General features: G+C 37.3%; 1 protein-coding gene across 1 annotated transcript in view; it reads left to right on the forward strand.

Annotated features, from left to right (window-relative positions):
* Nucleotides 1-18,892, forward strand: part of LOC104074165 (type II inositol 3,4-bisphosphate 4-phosphatase-like) — a gene marked incomplete at both ends in the record, with an annotated part of 48,011 nt that overhangs the window by 17,090 nt on the left and 12,029 nt on the right. Inside the window, 3 exons of the mRNA XM_009574201.1 lie at nt 2,807-2,937; nt 10,099-10,203; nt 16,196-16,304. Of these exons, the coding sequence (XP_009572496.1) occupies nt 2,807-2,937; nt 10,099-10,203; nt 16,196-16,304 (345 nt within the window). The remainder of the gene's footprint in view (nt 1-2,806; nt 2,938-10,098; nt 10,204-16,195; nt 16,305-18,892) is intronic.

Raw genomic sequence — 18,892 nt, forward strand, 5'->3', positions numbered from 1 at the left:
CACTATTATTGGTTGAAGTGTGTTTTTAAAGTTATTCAATGAAATAAGTTCTGGTTATAAGTATTATAGTAGTATTAAAACAAATTCAAAATTTTTTTAAGATTGTTGTTGTGTGGGTATTAGTATGAACTATAAACTTCCAAATTTGAAAAATACTATGTTGCTTCAATCTGTTTGTTTACTTTTGGGAGGGACCCTTCACAATAATGATAATAAAGCTTGGTACTGTGGAATATTGTTGATGGAATTTAGATATAGGAAAGATAATTCTTTTTTCAGCCATAACTCAGAGTTGTACTGAGTCAACAAGAGCAGTGACAAATAGTAAGAAATCACAAGACACAAATAGTATCTAAATCCTATGTCTTATATATTTGCATTCAAAAAAAAAAATATAAAAAGTGCAAGAAGGCTATTTTTGGAGGAATAGTGTCTATACCATATAATCCTGTTATCTCATGGTTTTGATTTTACCATATTTTTAAATGAAAATAAATTTAGAAAAGGTAGTATTTAAAGTTCCATGCTATATGTACTCTAGATTACTTTAAAACTGCACGCTTACTTTATTAAAACATTGCTGATAAGATGCGTCTTTTTATGACATACTAGTGGCTGTGTTTTGACTTCAGTGATGTGTATGTGTTTCTGAAATGAAACAAATACAAGCCTTGTCGACAATGATCAGAGCAGGATTTGACATTCCTTGAAAACGTGTTAAAGTTAATATGGTGGAATTTGAGCTTTCCCTTCCCGTTGCTGTTGGTGTCAATATAGTCAACCGGTTAAACCAGTTCTGGTTTTTGGTTGGATATTTTAGTCTGCGATAAGGGGTTTCTACTCCTGTTGTTGCTTGGCTTGAGCATGGGACCAACAGCTCCAGGAGTGGGCTTAGACAGAGGCAGGGGAGCAGAGCCCCAACAGTGGGTTTCCCATGGGATAGGGGGCTCTGAATGTGGCGTATTGATGTGCCCACCTCTCACTGCCTAGTATTTCTCCAGTCTCTGCAGAATACTATATTCCTGTATAGGAGGAGCAGTGAAGTTCTGGAGCTCAGCCAGGTCCAAACATTGTTCCTGAAACTATTAAATAAGACAACAAATACTAAGGGCCAAAATATCCTCACTGCAAATAAATACATTGTATACCCTGCCAAATCTTACGAGCTTTTCTGAGGAGGAAGCCCTGAGGTTTTCATTTAATGGGATGTCTCATTTTAAGCTGCTAAAAACTTGCAAGGAAAATGGTGGTTGAAAACGGTGGGTTTGTCCCCTTACTGCTGATGATTCTTATGCTACGGCATTGCCAGTTTGTGTTGATGGAGGAAAGTTGAACTGTTTCATTTACTTCTGTTCTTCAGGTTGAATGAAACGGAAAAAAGTAATCATACGTCGTTAGTAAACTCCCAATGAGTTCATGTATTGTAATCTTTGTTTCCATTTTGATACTTTCAGCGACATGTATAAACAAAACGCCTTAATTCTGCTTCCAGTGCAATCTGTTTGATTTTGGTTGTCGTATTAACCAGGAGCAGAATTATGCCTATATAGCTTATTCTAGAACTGTTCACTCTAATGTAAAGCTAATAATGATGGGGAAAACATCAGTGTATCACTGTGGGGCTTTTCTGTTTAAGAAATAATTTTAAGACTTTTTGGCTAGTGATCAGAACTGTTGCAGTAAGCGTAGCTCTGTCTTCCTGTGCTGCAGTCTCACAGGTCTTTTTCTCCCCCTTTCTGCCCCCTCTCCCCCCGTTTTTCCTTTTTCTTCAGTAATTTTCCTATACGCAAGAGCTGTCCTCTTGAAGTCTTTTTTGAGACTTCCAAGAACTGCAGTGAAACAGTCGGCTTGATACTTTGAGGAAGATGAGGAAAACTAGTTGGTCGTGTTGCACAAGTTTTCTCTTGAGCAGTCCCAAGTGTTTGAAGACTCGAGATCTTTCATTTTCAGTTTCTTTAAAAGCAGGTCCCCCAAAGTGGTTCTTGGATAGATATAGAATGAACTTCCTTTGCAATTGGGGAAAACAAACAGAAAGCCCGGTGTACTGTAACCATGCTTGTTTGTGTAGGAAATTAAAGTGATCTCTATTTCACTCAGGTCAGCTCTCAAGAGTGTACAGGAAAACTGATAATTTGCTAAAGGATTTCCTTTTGGATTTTCAGTGACATGTTTGGTTGCCATAACACTGCTGTTTTGTCCTGATGAACACAGCTGAAGATTAAGTGTTAGGGGACTGGTGGGTTTTTTTTTTTGGGGTTGTGTGTTTTGTTTTGGTTTTAACACTAAAGAAATGTGGTGAGGGCTGGTGTGTTGGTTAAACTGACATTTGTAGGCTGCTAGTACTGTGTTTATGATGTGTATGAAAGTATCTAAAGAATAGAGTGTATCAAAACAGTTATGCTGCAAGCACTGGAAAAGGAGCAAACTTTGTACTCTTTACAATAGTGTTTAGTATTTCTTCAGAAAAAGTTACTTGCTGTGAACACAGCTCTCCGGAGCCTGGAAGCCTTCTTACCTCCAGGGAAGAAATAATACTTCAGTTTGCAGGCCATTCCATTTGTACCAGATGAGTTTTGAACACAAATTACTGTATCGTTCACTGATTTGACATTCTTTATTATGTGGCTGAACAACAGAGCTGAAATCAGCAGGTTTTACAAGCGTCATGAAAACAGATTTTATTTTAATTAGGAAGTCCTTTTGATGTTTTCTAACAAACTGGGTTTGGCTTAATTAGCTTAATTTGGATGAATGTTAATGTATTAATGAGTTAATGAGTGCCTTCTCTTTTTGCCTTTCGATACAGGAATCAGGAACTGAAAGACTTGGGAGAACTTGCTCCTCACTGGGACAATATGCGAAAAAGTGTTATTGCTCACTGTGATCAGATGTTGAGCATGTACCAGGACACTCTTGCAGAGCTTGGGAAGCATACAGGTATGAAAGTAGCCTCTCCTCTCCTGGAGCAATTAAGACTTAAGTAGATTGATTGTTATTAAATAGTGGCGTATTCAGCAGAAATAAAACACAAAAAAAAAGAAATATTTGTAATCATCGTATTTCTGAAATACTCACAGGTGCCCTATTTCCTCTGCTAAATTTTTTTCATGCATTCCGTCACTTTTTCACAGTTAACATGGTACATGGTTACACAGCAGCCAAAAAAACCTGGAAAATTTGGGGGGGGGGCATTCTAATTGCACGTCCCCTTGAATATACTGCTCTGCTAGTATTGAATACCATCTGCCAACTGAAACCAGCCTTAGAGGTAGTTTTGTCGGTTTTTCTTGAAACCTAACCTAAGTTACATTTAACAGTCTACAGGATAACAGTAACCTCTAGCTATACTTTTGCATATCCTTAGCGTAGTAGTTGTCATTGCCCACCTTGTGCCACAAAAGCAAAGAATTAATATGGGATGGGCAATTCTGTCCTCAGTCCAGATATAGCAGTATGTACTGCCTTGCTTTTTTTCATATGGAGAACGTGGTCTTACATTCTGATGTGCACTGGGTGCTTGTTCAGTTAACGTATCCTAGTGTCTGCATGCCAGTGGAATAAGACAGCATCAGCGACAAATGTGCAGAAAAGGCAGCTGGTCTCTTCCTCCTGTAGTAATTCTTACTCATAAAAAGAACAAGAAAAGACTGCAGAACAAATTATTTCTTCTTTTGAATGTCTTTTCTTTTGATTATTCACAAATCATTCAAGGAACTCATGATAATTCTTTTCTATTTTGTGAGACTACTGGAATTATTTCCTGAATAACACTGTATTTTGAGCAAACAAAAGTTTCCGTCTGTTTATAGTATGCCTTTTTGCCTCTTCCTGCTGGTGTCCCATCCCTCCCCCCTCCACCGCCCCAGTTTTTGAGATGTTCTGGAAGGAAATGGGCACATTTGTTCTGAATTACTACAAAGGCTTTGTTGTTGTTGCTGCTTTCTTGCTGGTGTCAGATTTCTAATGCCAGTCCTCACAATCACCATCTCAAATATGTGTTTTCGATGACCATGCTGCCATTATTCCTTGCGTATGCTCTTTCGCTCTATATTCTCACCGTTAGATGTTCCCACGGTGGCCTTACTCCCACAGTTGTGTGTCTGTAGGCGTAGCAGCGCACGTCAGAGGTAAATGCTGTGCGTTGTGTTACATATACGTAAGTTTGCAACCTAGAATATTTCTGAAAAAGGGATACGTTATGGTTATGAATATTTGTAAAAAATAGAGATATAAATGATGATAACATCTTTTGAAGTATCTGACATATATTTAGGGAGAATTTGCAGTATTTTCTTAATTATTTCTAGCTTTCCACATAGACCAGACAAAACCTCTTTTTTGTGTATTGAGTTAACGGAGCAGTCAGGTTTTAGTTCAATATACAACTAAAATGCATAGCAGAATAATTTCTTCTTATAGAGAATTGCATGCATTTACTTTTATTATAATGAATCTGCTGCATTTCGTAGGTGAGACACAAATCTTTCCCTTCCAAAATAGGCATTAAACCTGTACTTTTATCGTTTATTCATCATCTTGTAATACAGGACTGAGCACAGTATTTTTCATTTCAGGTTGCTCTGGGATAGCTTTCTTGGTCACAGGAAAAGAGAAATCCTGTTTTAGTGTGTGAACAAAAACCAGTCTCTAAATGAAAATAAGCATTTTGGGAGCAGCTGATCACCTGCTTAAATGGGGGGGGGGAAGCTCATCTGTTACACTAAATATTGTATAAAAATTTGCATTTTGGTTGCGAAAGTGTAATTTCTTGTATTTATGATTGTTTACTATCATCAGAATATTCCAGTTCTGATTTTGGCAGACTACCTCCTGATCCAGTATGACACTTCCTACATTTCTGTGTTTTAATTCTTTTTTTTTTTTTTTTTTAATGCTTTGCTGATTACATTTTGAAAGCGCTCCATAAAGTATCATATGCAAGGCAATAAATACAGGTTATGAAGGAATCAACGTAATAATTATCACTTGAAGGAAAATATTGAAATGACCTTTTGAGATTAAAAAAAAAAAATAGACAATGTAATCTATTAAGCATAAATCCTGCAAGGCCTGTATTGTGCCAAGTGAATTTGAAAAGGGTTGGTGATGTTAAATGACCTGTCTTAACTGTGGTTTGAGGGAACTGCAGTGGACCAGGGAACCTGAGATTATTGAGGGGGACAGAACCAGCACTATAAAAAAGAGTAGGAACATTTCTCTGAAAACGAAACAAAGCAGAAAACCAAAGCAACGTAATAATTGTAGTGAAGATGAGAAATAACGAGGGGGTGTTAATTTGGAGGCGAACACTCAGGAACATACCTGAATCTCGTTTCTTCAACAATTCCTTTTTCCCCCCTTGCTAATACAGTGCCGGTAAGATACTTGTTTATACTTGGAAAACGCCTGATATTACATCTTGTGTGAAAAGTTACTTTAACATTTGAAAACTTATTTTATTGTGATCAGTGGGATATGTGCACATTCTAAAGCCAAATAATAGCCTAGTCCTTGTAATGAAGACAATATTTACTTTTAACCCTGCACCATAGTATTTTTATTTTTATTAAATCACAAATTAAATTAGATGATAAATCCTCTGAGTAGTGAGTGTCCCTTTGAAGTTGTTCCATAGAGGTCTAACATTTTTAAATTATAAATATAAACTGGGGGGGGAGGAGGAGGAATGTATTGTGTATATATATGTAAAGCTAGGCTAAAACCTCAAATGTGCATTTTGATCCTTAGGCAACGTAGGATTTGGCTGCCCAAAAGTAAAACAAAATCTGGAACAGGTTCTTATATGCTTCTGCTGTCCATTACTTGACTTTAACCAGATTTTTTTTCTTCCTAGATCATCTGCAAAAAGTAATTGCAATTCTCTGTGAAACAGAGATTAATTTCCCTGCGTACAGTTTTCAGAAGTTTGTGCCTACTGCTTTTTTTTTCGAAGGAATAGGATGGACGTGGATAAAATTCATTGCATGTTTTAAGATGTCCTGGTTCCTCTTCCATTCCCATCTGGGATGGTTCTTCTCTATAAACAGCACACATTATAACTTTAAAAAACAAGATTATAGTGTTTGATAAGAAAGCAAGACAGACGTAGATTTGACTTCATGCTGTAGTTGCACAAAAAATAATGTTGAGGGAACGTTGTAGAGACTAGAAATTTAAGTATTCACAAGGTAGAAAATGCTAAGATTAGAGATGTGAGTACAACTTGAATTCAGACTCTTCAGGTCAGCATATTTCAACACAGTCTTTACTTTCCCATTGTCAGAGATTCATGCCAAAAAAGATTTTGCTTTACAGTTCGGCCTGTGTAGGCTTCGTACTTTATGTGAGTCAGCACATTGCACGAGTTTGGGTTGAGGCAGTTCTCTCCGTTCTGGAACAGCATGAAAACTGCAGTGCTCTGGAGTTACCTGTGCATCTGCACTGCAGATCCAGATCTGCTTGGAAACAGGCACCTACATCCTAGGGGTAGCTCGCGATCAGCAGTACTTCTACTTAAGAACTAGACAAGGTTGGTTTTCTGGACTGGATCAGGCTTCTGTTATCTGGCCTCAGATGCAAAATTCCTGAGTCAGGTTGTTATTTTGGGAAACCTTATTTTAAGGCAAGACCAACTGGCCGCATTCCTCTAGGAAAGGAGTGCTTTTGCCTCTGCCTCTGCCTTTGCTTCACTACCATTTTGACAGCCAGAGATACGTGGAAGCACTAACTCATTGACACTCATCTCTCTCCTTGGTACATCAAAAGCAGGGTTAATGTTAACGTGTTTAGCATTTTTGCTTTGTTACTCACTGAACAATTGCTTTCCTTTAACTAGGGGCTTTTTACATGTTACCTTGTCAGAAACAGTTCTGAAGGACCAACTCCATGTCAGTCATCTAGGTGCAAATATCTCCCATCTCCTTTTGTATCAGTGCTAGGGAAGACTGTTCACTCATAAGCAGTGTACAGAAGGGGAGATAGCATCTGTAAATAAAATCTTTCCAAAATATTTCCACATTGCTCCTATACAATCACATGTTGGGTTTTCTGAGAGATACCTACTTCGCGCTCAACTAAGCTATTTGTGGCATTTAATGGAGAAGGCTGTTGTTAGTAGACCACTAAATTTGTTTTTAAAATTGAGAGATTGCACTGAAAGTATCAGGAGACTGCATTAGTGTTAGACAGCAATTTTGATTTAGCAGCACATTTACTGAAAGTGGAGGTTTAAGGAAGTTAAGACTGTTTCAAATTTGAATTGTTTTGGCAAACACTTTTATCCACAAAAATGGGGGAGAATTTTAGAAAATGCTAAGTATTTTTGTTTCAAAGAAACATAATAACAGAAATCTAAAAGGGTTAGGTAACACCAAAACAAATCATTTCAGGTTAATCTAAAACACAGATTTGGTGATTTGGGGAGGGAGTATAACTTTGAAACTTTTTTTGTTTGATTTAGTTTGACCTGAAATGATTTTTCACTCGCCACCCCTTTATTTTTTTTCTTTCCATTTCAGTCATCAAACTGAAAATTCTGTTATTCATGCAGCCCTAGAAGGAGAAGAAAAGACAATCGAGGTTAAGGCAATTGAATATTGCTCTGGAGAACTGGACACTATCCCTAAAGTTCCTATGTGACACTAGGCAAGTCAGAGTTCAGAAGCGGCTAGTGTGCGTTCTTCTTTTTTGGAAGCCTGGCAATAGACGCAAACTGTTTTGCAGAAGTACTCAGTACTTATGGATGTAATTCAGCTCAGTGGGAGCTGTGCTTCCAAAATGGAATGTGATGTTGCATTATAAAGCATACTCTGCAAAATGACATCGTCCATATCTCATTTTTTGATGCATTGTTTCTTAAATGCTTCGACCTTAAGTTATTCTCTGCCATTAGAATGGATAAAATTATAACCCTTTTACTCAGCCAGTCAAAATTGTTCTATAAATATTTGTAAAGCCCTTAGAAACTGTAGTGATGCATGCAATAGACAGATTTGAGGAAATTAATAATCCTGTCTTTGTGGGAGGCTTGAGCAATATATTTGAATCCAGATACCGAAGTAAAAGTTGGAAACAACATATTGAACCACTGCTTCTAAAGTGGGCGGCAAAGACCCTAAACATTCAAAGAGCTGGAAAGAGCTAGTATGTAACATGTCATTGAAGTCTATTTCACAGTTCCTCTTCAGGTGGATGTCAGATGAAGATTGCGTCTATATTCTGGCATTTCCTAACTTTGAAGAGTTTAATCTTGCAATGATAATAAAGACAACTATTTTAATAGAGGGAATGTAGTTTTCTTGGTCCTTAAGTACAACTTACCAAGTTATTTAAAAACAAACCACAAACTATACTGAAAGTTAGTTTTATCATATGGATGATACTGGCAAACGCAGACTGAGATCTTTATCCCACTGCATGGATCTCTCATACCTGAGTAAACAGAATAACTGATAGCAGTGGGTAGTTATTATCCCATATGTTTCTGGCACTGGACGGGAAGGGATTCTTGCTTCACAGGTCTTCCCTGAGAAGAGGAATAGCAAGACTCGGCAATGCTGCATGTGTTCTACTCCAGCTCAGGATAGAAGTGTACTCCAGGGAGAGCAAGCTCTTCTCCCCCCTACTCTTCTTTTGCCAGTCCCTCTTAATCTGCTGTCACCTTATTCTCCTCTTAGTCTGACAGTGATTCCTTGTCTCAGATCCACTTATCATTCCTTAAGCTTTGATCTTGGTCTCAGCTGAATTCTCATAAGTAAACTGCCCCCTTTCTGTTTTCTTTCCTAATGATTTACAATCTCCTCATCCGCACTATTCCTGTTTTGTTTCTGATACAGTTCGAGTTCCCTTCACTGCTCCCATAATTTTGTCTTTTTACGCTTTCCAGATGCAGGTTTCCTACTGCTATTCCTCATTATCCACAACTCCTGGTTTCAGCCTGCATCCCCAGACTTCCTATCAAATCTGAGTCTTTGACTCCCGTCAATTGCTTTTCTTGCTACCTTAATCTTTGTTAAATTGTTAAATTATTATTTTAAGTTACTAAGATTAGGTAGCAGCCTAAGCTGGTCTGGAGCATCATTGGTGCCCTCTGGCAATGTGATTTGCATTGGGAGGCTCATATTGGAATCTATGGCAGCTTCAACAGATAAACTCTAGCAAATCTTGATTGAGCAAGTCAAAAAGAAGAATTTCAAATATTTCCTTTACCTTTTTTTTTTTTTTTTTTTTTTGGCAAGAAAATGTTGAACCTTTCCAAAGTGGTATTTTTGTTTTGGTTTGGGTTTTTTGGGGGTTTTTTGGGTTTTTTTAAAATCCTATCTGAATCAGAGGAACTTTAGTCCAATGGATTAATAGTTGGCAAAATGATAGGTTGCTGAAAAAATGGTCTAAGTAAATGTTGGGCTGGCTGAGTGAGAAGACAGGACCACCTCTCTTTCCTAATCTATACCTTTTTATTTTATATATATGCTGTTTCAAATATCTCCAGGTAAATTACATTTTCATATATTCCTTTATACCACCATAGGGTTACTCATAATCTCATACTTTTGAAGTATGCAACCAGATTTTTTTTTTTTTCCCCCCAGAGCATTGTGCTTCTTGTGATTCTGGCTTTTTAGAAAGAAAACTAATTTATAGCTTTTCTTAAGCTAGTTTATGTTTCTTTATTTGAACTTTCTAGGAAGAATGCATAGGCTAGTCAATGTAATACTTTTGTTTTAAGAAAAAATGTTACTTGGTGAAAGTGTAGTACCATCATAGCTGTACCCCTGTGTTTTTAGCACAGAATAAACATAATGCACATTAACTGTGACATTGTTTCCAGCAGGCTGCAGACCGATTTCAGACAGCAGGAAAAAATGTCTATCACCTAGAATAAAAAATTAGATTGTTCTGTGAATTAAAAGCTGTTTTGTTGCTTCCAATATGGATACATGCTGAGACTCGGTTAGTGAACCATTCTTCTAATATACAATTACACATTAAAAGTAAATTAAAGACGACTCCTAACATACAAGTATTGTCCTCACATTAAAAAGAAGACAAGACATCTGCTGGGTGCTTAAGATAATGATTCTTTAAACTTTTGTTTTTCAGGTTCTTCCTTCAAATCAAGCTGTAGCAAAGGAGAAAAAACATTAGAATTCATTCCAATAAATCTTCATCTGCAAAGAATGCATGTCCATAGTCCTCGATTGAAAGGTAAAGTATATTCTGTGGAGAAATTCCCTCAGTATGACAAAGTATGCTTTGAAATACAATTAAACTTACAACTGAGAGGTATGGTTTCCATTTTAGCCCTTTTTAAGATGAAAATGTCTTAATTTATATATCCAGTTTCAAGGACGAACATTAGGTGGACATGCTTTCTGATGAAACCTTAAAACCACAATAGAACTGAAAGGTATGCTGTTTAGAGAGTAGAATCTTGGTCATTTTGAATTTTTCACTTAACGGTAGGATACTGGCAACGGTCTTGTTAAACTTTGTAAGTGGGACATAAAGATGCTACGGAAAAGCATGGAAAGTAGTAGTATTAAATTGATTATTTTTTTTATTAGTAAATTTATGTGCAATTTTGGCTTACATGGATTTGGAAGAATGCTGAGCAGAAAAGAATATCACAAGCAATACAGTGACTTTTAAAGAAAATTCTGAGATTCATTTCATGTTGCATGTGTTTTGCCAGTCAATGAAGTTTGTACAGTATTGGCTTGTTTGTAAGATTCATGCGGTATGGCTTGATACAGAAGGTTTCTTGTATGTCTAGATTATTGCTTGGTTTTTTGGCTTGTTTGGTGGTTGTTTAGTTTTTTTAATAAAATCAAAATCAAGCTTCCAAATTCATTATTTAAAAATCTGTGCTGCTGTACACGTTTAAAGTGTTTAATTTTTCACTTTGTTTAATGAGCTCTAGAAACTTTCTGTGGTTATTTCCTGCCTTTGTTTTGTGTACGTATCTGGGACCTGCCTGTCTTCCTGAAGGGTTTGATTTCATTCTCTCGGGCCTGTGCATCTGCTTCTAAAACCCAAGCTTTTGGTTTTGGGTGGTGTTTGGTATATTTCTAGAGCAACTGAGTATGTACTGTCCGTAGAGGACCACACTTAAGTAAACCATGAGATCAAAGAAGTGACCAGCTTGCCCGTCCTCCACGTTTCTCTACAAATTCTGAAACCTGCACCCAGACATACTGCTGCTGAAATTGATCTGAAGTCCTGAGTCTGTGCTGAAATTTAGGAATCAGGTCCAAAGTTAAAGCTATGCAAGGGATTTCTCTGTCTCATCTTCTGAAGCCACAAGTTTTGGATACTGACTGCAGATCTTGGAAAACTGAGGAGTGGTTAACTAACTTTCTTTTAAGTTCTTTTTTTAAAAGAAATTCCAAGGGTGTCGTGCTCATTTTGTTTCTATGACGCTTCAAACAAATAAGTAAATACAGAATACATGTTCACTGAAATGTATTGGTAACCTATGCGTGGTTAAAAATATTCTGTTGTAGCAGTGCAGAACTAATACTGTCATGATTCATACTGACACACTGCACAATCTTCAGTAAGATTCACATCCTTCTAGGGCATCGGCTTAATTTTTCATTGTGATCCGTAATGCCAGTGTCGTGTAAAAGCCAGTCTTACCTGTCTTGTTTCTAAGGTGGCTGGGTTTTTTTTTCCCAGTGTGCCGCCAGAGATAGTGATAGAGCACAATACACTTCTTCCCAGAGATTGTCAGGATGAGCTCACCAGCCTAGGTGATGCAAGTTGCACGTTTCCATTAAGGACAGTGCTACTTCTAAACTTAGTATATCCTATTTCTTACGAAGCCTTAATGAGCCCAGCGCTGCTTGTGCCCAAATCAGCTTATTCAGTGCTACACTGTGCCACGTAAGCATTTGCTTAGTGTTAAGTGCAAATATCTCACTCATTATGCTGAAAATACTGCAAACTTCTAATATCTTCTGGAAAGAGGGATAATTTTCTGGAATGTCGTCTGTGATTCTGTTTAATACAGAATTCTGTTGCTGCTGGTTGCATATAGTTTTACCAGCATCCTTTACAAATAAAGGATTATATTGATACATACATATGAGCAAATCATAGTGCAGTGAAATTTTTTGATAAATTGAGATCTATTAAATTTGCTGTCACTGTAGAAAGACAGAAATTACACTCTGTAGGGTTTTTGCCTTGTAAATATGCTCTGCATTTAAGCACACTGTAAAATAGTAAGTACAAACTATGATTATCGGAGTGTTATTCTGTGTACTGGTGATGTTCACCCACTTCCGAGTTGGGACACGGGGACTTCTGATTGTCTGTTAGATACTGTGTTGGTTCAATATTTTGTTATTTCTTTTACTAAACAACAGTGCCTGCAAACATTTTAACAAGATGGGGATTTATAGTGATGGAATATGACAGCACAAATTTTAATTTAGCTGATGTTTTGAATTTATTTAATTAACTCAAAAGCATTTTTAGGTTTGTAATGACTACAGGTAGCCAGAATCTTAATTTCATGTCTTTTCAAGAAAACCTCTCTGGGAACAGGGCATTGTATGTTTATTTGCTAAATAAAAAAGTGGAATGAAATATGCCACTTACTTAATCACCCACAACTTTTACAGTACTTGAGTTTTGTTTTGTTTTTAATGAATTTTCTCCTTTCTCCTCCAAAACCACTTCGCTTGTGGCATATGGTTAATCCATAATTGAAAAGGGTACAGAAAGAGATAAACATTAGAATTACTTTCTAAATTTAGAACTTTGTTTAAATTATAAAACTCTGTCTTTTTTCTTTAGCTAATGTTCACTCCACTGACATGAGAATTAGATAACACTGTTCTTGTTACACTCAAGTTTAGAGATTGTGAAACGTTAGTAAAGAAGGGAACTTGTGTTAAAATCAGGGAATTTCTGCCTACACATATTTTTGCAAGACTGACACCTTAGTTATGGGGAGCTCTTTTTATTTCTCTGTATCCAAAATGGATTCCTCAATATGTTTAGGATATTTTGGTAGTACTATAGTATAAATATAACCAAAGTAATTGAAGATTGTCTCCAGGAAGGAGACTGATAGGAGGAAAGAAAGAAAGAAAAAAAAAAAAAAAAAAAAAAAGAAAGCATTTAAACATTCACAGAGGTGGTGATTAAACAAGCTGATGAGCCATAAAGCTGTCATTAACCCTTACACTGTCAGATATCTTAATTTTGGGAATGCAAGATAGGTTTTAATCCCATCTATCATGTGTATGCACATGGCTATATGCTTTTTTGTTCAACATGTTCAATAACAGGTTTACTTTTGCTGAACTTTGATTCGGGTTGTTACTGGGTACTGACATGGAATAGAAAATACCTGTATGTTTAAACTTCCAGTAGGAACAGCTTTAAGAAAAATACTATTTCATTATGGGATAACTGTATCTCTATCCACTTGATAAACACCACATTTTGCTCTCTTCATCATACTACAGAAGTTAAATTTATATATTGCCATAGCTTTGCTTTTGTCCCTGTTTATACAGTAAGTGTGCTTGTTTTAAATAAATTTGGTGGACTGAAGAGATTTTTATTTTGCTTCTGGCCGGTGTGAGACACTGACTGCCTCCTGTGAAGGCAAGCAGGTTGCTTCAAATTTGAGATTGGGCAGTGCTTGACATAAAAATCCCTCAGCTCTTTTAAATTGGTCCGATAAAGCTTAGGTTTGTGGAACTTCTACCGTGCCACTGTGGTTGTCACCATGTTGCAAAAGCTCTGTGTTTTATTCGGGAAGGACTGATGAGCAGGTAGTTTATATTTCTGCACGGTGAAGGAATTGTTGGTTTTTGGCGAGAGTGTAACTGGTGTTAGTGTTTCACTTGTATAAGTAGAAGGTGAGTGTATCTTTGAGTCAGAATAATTAGTATGAAATGATGATTGATTTAAAGCTCAATTTGCTTGCACTCTAATCTTTTGCATTTTCTTCCTTCAAATTCTAAAGTAATTATTTGAGGAAGGGTTGAGGGTTTTTTTAACATCTATTAATTAATAATTTGGGGGGAGCAAACTGACAATGAGATACAGCTCCTACAACTCTCTGCTGCATTTCAAGCTTTGTCTCCACTGTAGAGAGTTGTCGGCAGTAGTCTGTTCTTGAAGCGGGTGATGGTTCTGAGTTACTGGAGCATTCCTGTACAAGTGCACTCATGCTGACATGGCACGTCCTTCACAAGGAGCTGCACTGATGTGTAAATGGAGCATATCACAAGGCATTCCTCCCCGAGTCTTGCAGCACTTTCCAGTGTACTGTGCTCTGGAAAGTGGGAGTGAGACTGCCCCGTGCCCATCGCCAGGGTCGTAGACATTTTCTTCTTCTTTGCCACCCTCACTCTCCCACGTTCGGTTGCATGGGGTAGGTGCTCAGCTGTTCTGGGAGTGTTTGTGCTCAAACAGCTGCTCCTTGACCGTGCAAGAGGAGGCCACAGGCTGAATGCAAGCTTCCTTCTGGGTAAATCCCCCCCAAAGTTCTTATTTCTTTTTACAACAGAGTCGGAAAAAGCACCAGGCTTTAGTCTTTTAAATGTAGTTTCATGAGTTATCTGTAAACATATTCAGAAGCCATTATCTAGTTAACCTGCTGGGTTCATCTCTTATTTTGGTTTCAAGCCACCATTGTTTTAAGCAATAGAACTTCTTATTGTCAAGTACCAACGGAGCTCTAATAGCCCAAGATTATGTATTATGGATAAATCTCTATGAAGACCTGAAAGAATGGGCTATTTAAGAATCTTGAAGCTCACCTGAGGCTAATGAAATTATGTCACCTCTCCTTTTAAGTGGAAATGGAAGAGTCACCAATTCATTGGAGTTCAAATCAATTTGAGCGAATATGCTTTGAGATTCAGCTCTGCAAGTAAAACATAGTTCATTAACTGTGAATCATTTGTACAGTGTTCTTGCTTTTAGGGATATTTATCATCAGAATGCAAGAAAAGTTCTATTTTAGGAGAGGATTAGATTTAATTTACATGGAAAGCTTCCTTGATGAATAAAATAGTTCACAAAAAAAATCCTCTAATGTTTCCTTTAGAAATAAGTTTTAAGAATGAGGCATTCTGACCTGTATTTTTATACCTCCAGTGAGCTTGGGCATAAAACAGGTACTGCTTAGTGCAAATGTAAATTTAAACTTCGAAGGACTAATTATTGTGGTTTGGGATGTAATTAAATCTTCATCTCTGCACTGACAATCAATCACAGGCACAAAATGAGAGGCTGTTTTTAAAAAGGTGTTTCATCTTCAGTGCTGTAAGCATACATCCATAGAAAAAGTTAATCATGTATATCACAAGACGTCAGGTACATACAGAGAGTAACAACAGTTTGTTGTCTCAGCAAAAATTTCAATAGTATAGTTTATTTCCCATTCTGGTAGCTTTTCAAGTGAAAACAACTGACTTGATCTGTGTTTATAAGCATATGTAAAAACTAAGTATATGTTATAGAACAGAGCTCTTCAATTTAGCATTAAATAGGTAATTATATCTGAAAGTGGAAGCTATACAAATTCAAACTAGAAAAGAAGTAGAGAATTTTACTAGTCAGATCGATTAATCATTGGAGCAACTTCTCTGGGAATGCAGTGAATTCATTGTCACTTGAAGTCTCTAAATCAAGATTAGATGTCTTTTTTTTTCTTTTTTTTTTTTTTTTGATTAAAAAAAAAAAGAGATGCCTTCACTCAACCGGAAGACATAAGCTCGATGCAGGAATCATTAGCTGTAATTCTGTAGCCTGTGTTATTCAGGCAGGCAGACTATTCCATCATAATGGTCTCTTTCGACTCCAAAATGCATGAATCTGTGCATCTCAACATGACTGCAAGTTAAATAATGAAAGGGATAATAAAGTGAAATACACAAAGGGCCAATTTACTTGGCAGCTTTGTAAACTGCAGAGCTAGAATATTGTTCTACACTGTGGCATATAATTTAGATGTAGCAATAAATCAGGTAAGCTTTCTAAGGTGTGCAGGTGGCTGTATGGAAAGATTTATTAGCTCTTGGGCCTCCTTGAGACACAGATTCTCGATTATTCCTTGGAAATAATACAAACTTGTTGTCCTCACGTCTCATAGAGTAGATATCATAGTGTTGGCATACCTTGGGCATAGGCACATGTAAATCTCTGTGCTTGTCTGTTCCTGTTCCAGATGCTCTGTATGATGTCATCACCGTGGGAGCCCCGGCAGCCCATTTCCAAGGATTTAAGAATGGTGGTCTCCGAAAACTGCTGAGTAAATTTGAGGCAGAAAGACGAAAGTAAGTATTTTTGTAAACTACTAGGGAAAATAACATTGAAGTTGCATTAAAATGTTATGAGCTTACTGAGTAACAAAAGAGTTTACCCTGCTGAATGCATGGAAGATTAAAATCTAGTAGGACTGGACAAGGATGCATTCATAAAATACTTCCTTTATCTTCCCTACTTTGCTGGACTGCAAAATTGAAGCACAGTTTACTTATTTTGAACACAAACTCAAAGTTGTGAAATTTCCTTCCCATATTTCAGGACACTTGAGGAGTATCAGCTTGAAGACATGCTGTTCAGAATGAGGTATCTCTTCAGTAATTCTTGTGCTAAGTGGAAAGTAGCTATAGACAAATTTTCAATAAAGAAACAGTAGCTTAAGGTAGCATCTTCATTTCTGACAGCCCTGGGCATATGTGAACAAAAAATATTTTTAGCACGCCTGTGAAGTAAATAAGAAACTACTCTTTTTCTTATTCTTCAGAAAGACAAAATGAGACTAAGCAAAGATAAAGGCCTTGATTAGGGTTTCAGTTTATTGCCATACTCAAATGCTTTGTTAACCACTGAACATGTACAGAAGTGTGAGTTCCATATTTTACTAAGAATTGGACGTATTTGTGTTTGTTGCTATGGCTGTTAAGAAGTTTCGAGCAGCCACAGCTGTCACTGGCAGCACCCATAGTTGTGACTGCTCAACACTTGGACTAACTGTGCCAACCCCATGCAATCAGTGGCACAGCATTCGAAAGGGAATGCAGGAAGTACGGTATGTACGCTAATCTAAATCATCACAATGCTCCGTAGAAAATGAATTCCAATATATTCAATGCTCAAAAAAGTTTCCTAGGCACAGTATCATAAAGAATAAAAGGAGAAATTATAAAAGTCTACTGTTGACTTCTAGGTTGACTACAAGTTGGCATCAATGCTAAAACCAAACAAAACCCAGCAGATACATCTGCTTTGAAAACTGTATTATAATTATTTTTCCTGTTTGCACTACATGGCATAAAAACCCTGTTAAATCTTCTAAAATCTTTCATTTCCCTGGCCACCTCTGGTGACAAAAGTTGCCAATGAAACACTGGTATCATTGATCACATGAATGGACTTTGTGTTAACAGTAGGTACCTATTCTGCTGTCGGCAGATTGGTATAGGCAGCCCACGATATGAAGGCCTATGAAGTACATGCTTCCTGATGAAGAAAATGTCTAAAGACATTTCTTAAAGTATCTGCTACTTAACTACCGGATTAAAATAGTTGTGATAGTATTTAGTGGGGTTTTATTATATTTCATAAGAAGAAATTGAAGTCATAAGTGATATAAAGAACTTTGCAGTTCCAGTCCTCACAGTGTTCAGCTTTCAGAAAATGAACCGTTTCTCACTTGCACGGTCCTGCAGCATATCCACATTGGCAGAATGTGATTTCCCAAAATGGAGGATAGCTGTGATGCAAACTTGAAATTATTATCTGTGATTTCTGTTCGTTGGAGAAAAAAGGGAAAATGCCTTATAGGGAAGAAACTTAGCCTTTCTTGAGTTCTTCCTGGGAGAACACGTTCTGCAGTATCTCATAGGAACGAATAGACAACGCCCTTGTTTCTTAGTTGCCCATAACAAGGGGAGAGGAGAAGGTGATGGTTTAGACTCCTTTCTTTGCATCCTGTGCAATGTTACCTGTCAAAAGGCTAAGAGTGGCAAAGGATACTCAGCGCAGCACAGCCTCTTCTCATTTTCATTCAGCCTTATTTCACTGACTCAGACCATGTAGATCTCTAGGTTGATAGAGGATTGTGTTCAGGAGCACTGGGTAAAGCTTTGTGCAGGTTTTATCAAGGCGTTTCATACCTATTTCCAAGTGCTTACACATCACCTTATATTTGTCCTGCTGCTTAAACTTTTCTGCGTCCCTCAGAAGCGCCTGTATTTTGGTGACTTTCAAGGACAGGGTACTGGACCTTTACTCTGACAGTGCAGTTTTCTTTGTGTTTCTTTGTTCCCCTGGAAGAGCAAAAGTCTGTCTTTAGGATGACATAACTAGGGTAACTATATTACTATCCTGTCAGACTCTTCCTAAAAAAAGAGCCTGAGTCAGGCTGACAAACTTAGGTTTGAGCACGCAAAACAGGGGACTGCAATTTTTAGCGAATCACTTACCAGACCTGAAGAAAAGGTCGCTTAGTGTATGAATTCCCATGAAGTAGAAAGGAGGAAACCTCCAAAATTCATCTTCCCTTCTATCTTTGAGGGCAGCTCAGAGGAAACTCCACATGGTTGGGTTTTGTTTTTTTTTTTTTTCTTCAACTAGAAGAACTTGTATGAGTCGAAAGACAGGAGAAAGCAAGCTCTGAATATGATCTCACTTATTTTGAATATTCAAGAGTGCGTCTACTTTAAATAGATACACAAAAGGACCATCCTCATTCTTACCGCGGAGAAATTTCTTTCACTGTGGCAATGACAGCTTTATTTTGTAGGCACCTGTTTGTTTAACTGCATGAGGATGCTTTGAGGACACATAGCATTTCCAGGGGCAGCTTTTACAATTTAAATTTTCTGTTTTACAATGGGAGCAGCGTTTCTGAAGATTT

Source organism: Fulmarus glacialis, unplaced genomic scaffold (genome assembly GCF_000690835.1).
Source record: "Fulmarus glacialis isolate BGI_N327 unplaced genomic scaffold, ASM69083v1 Scaffold7183, whole genome shotgun sequence".
Taxonomy (NCBI): Eukaryota; Metazoa; Chordata; class Aves; order Procellariiformes; family Procellariidae; genus Fulmarus; species Fulmarus glacialis.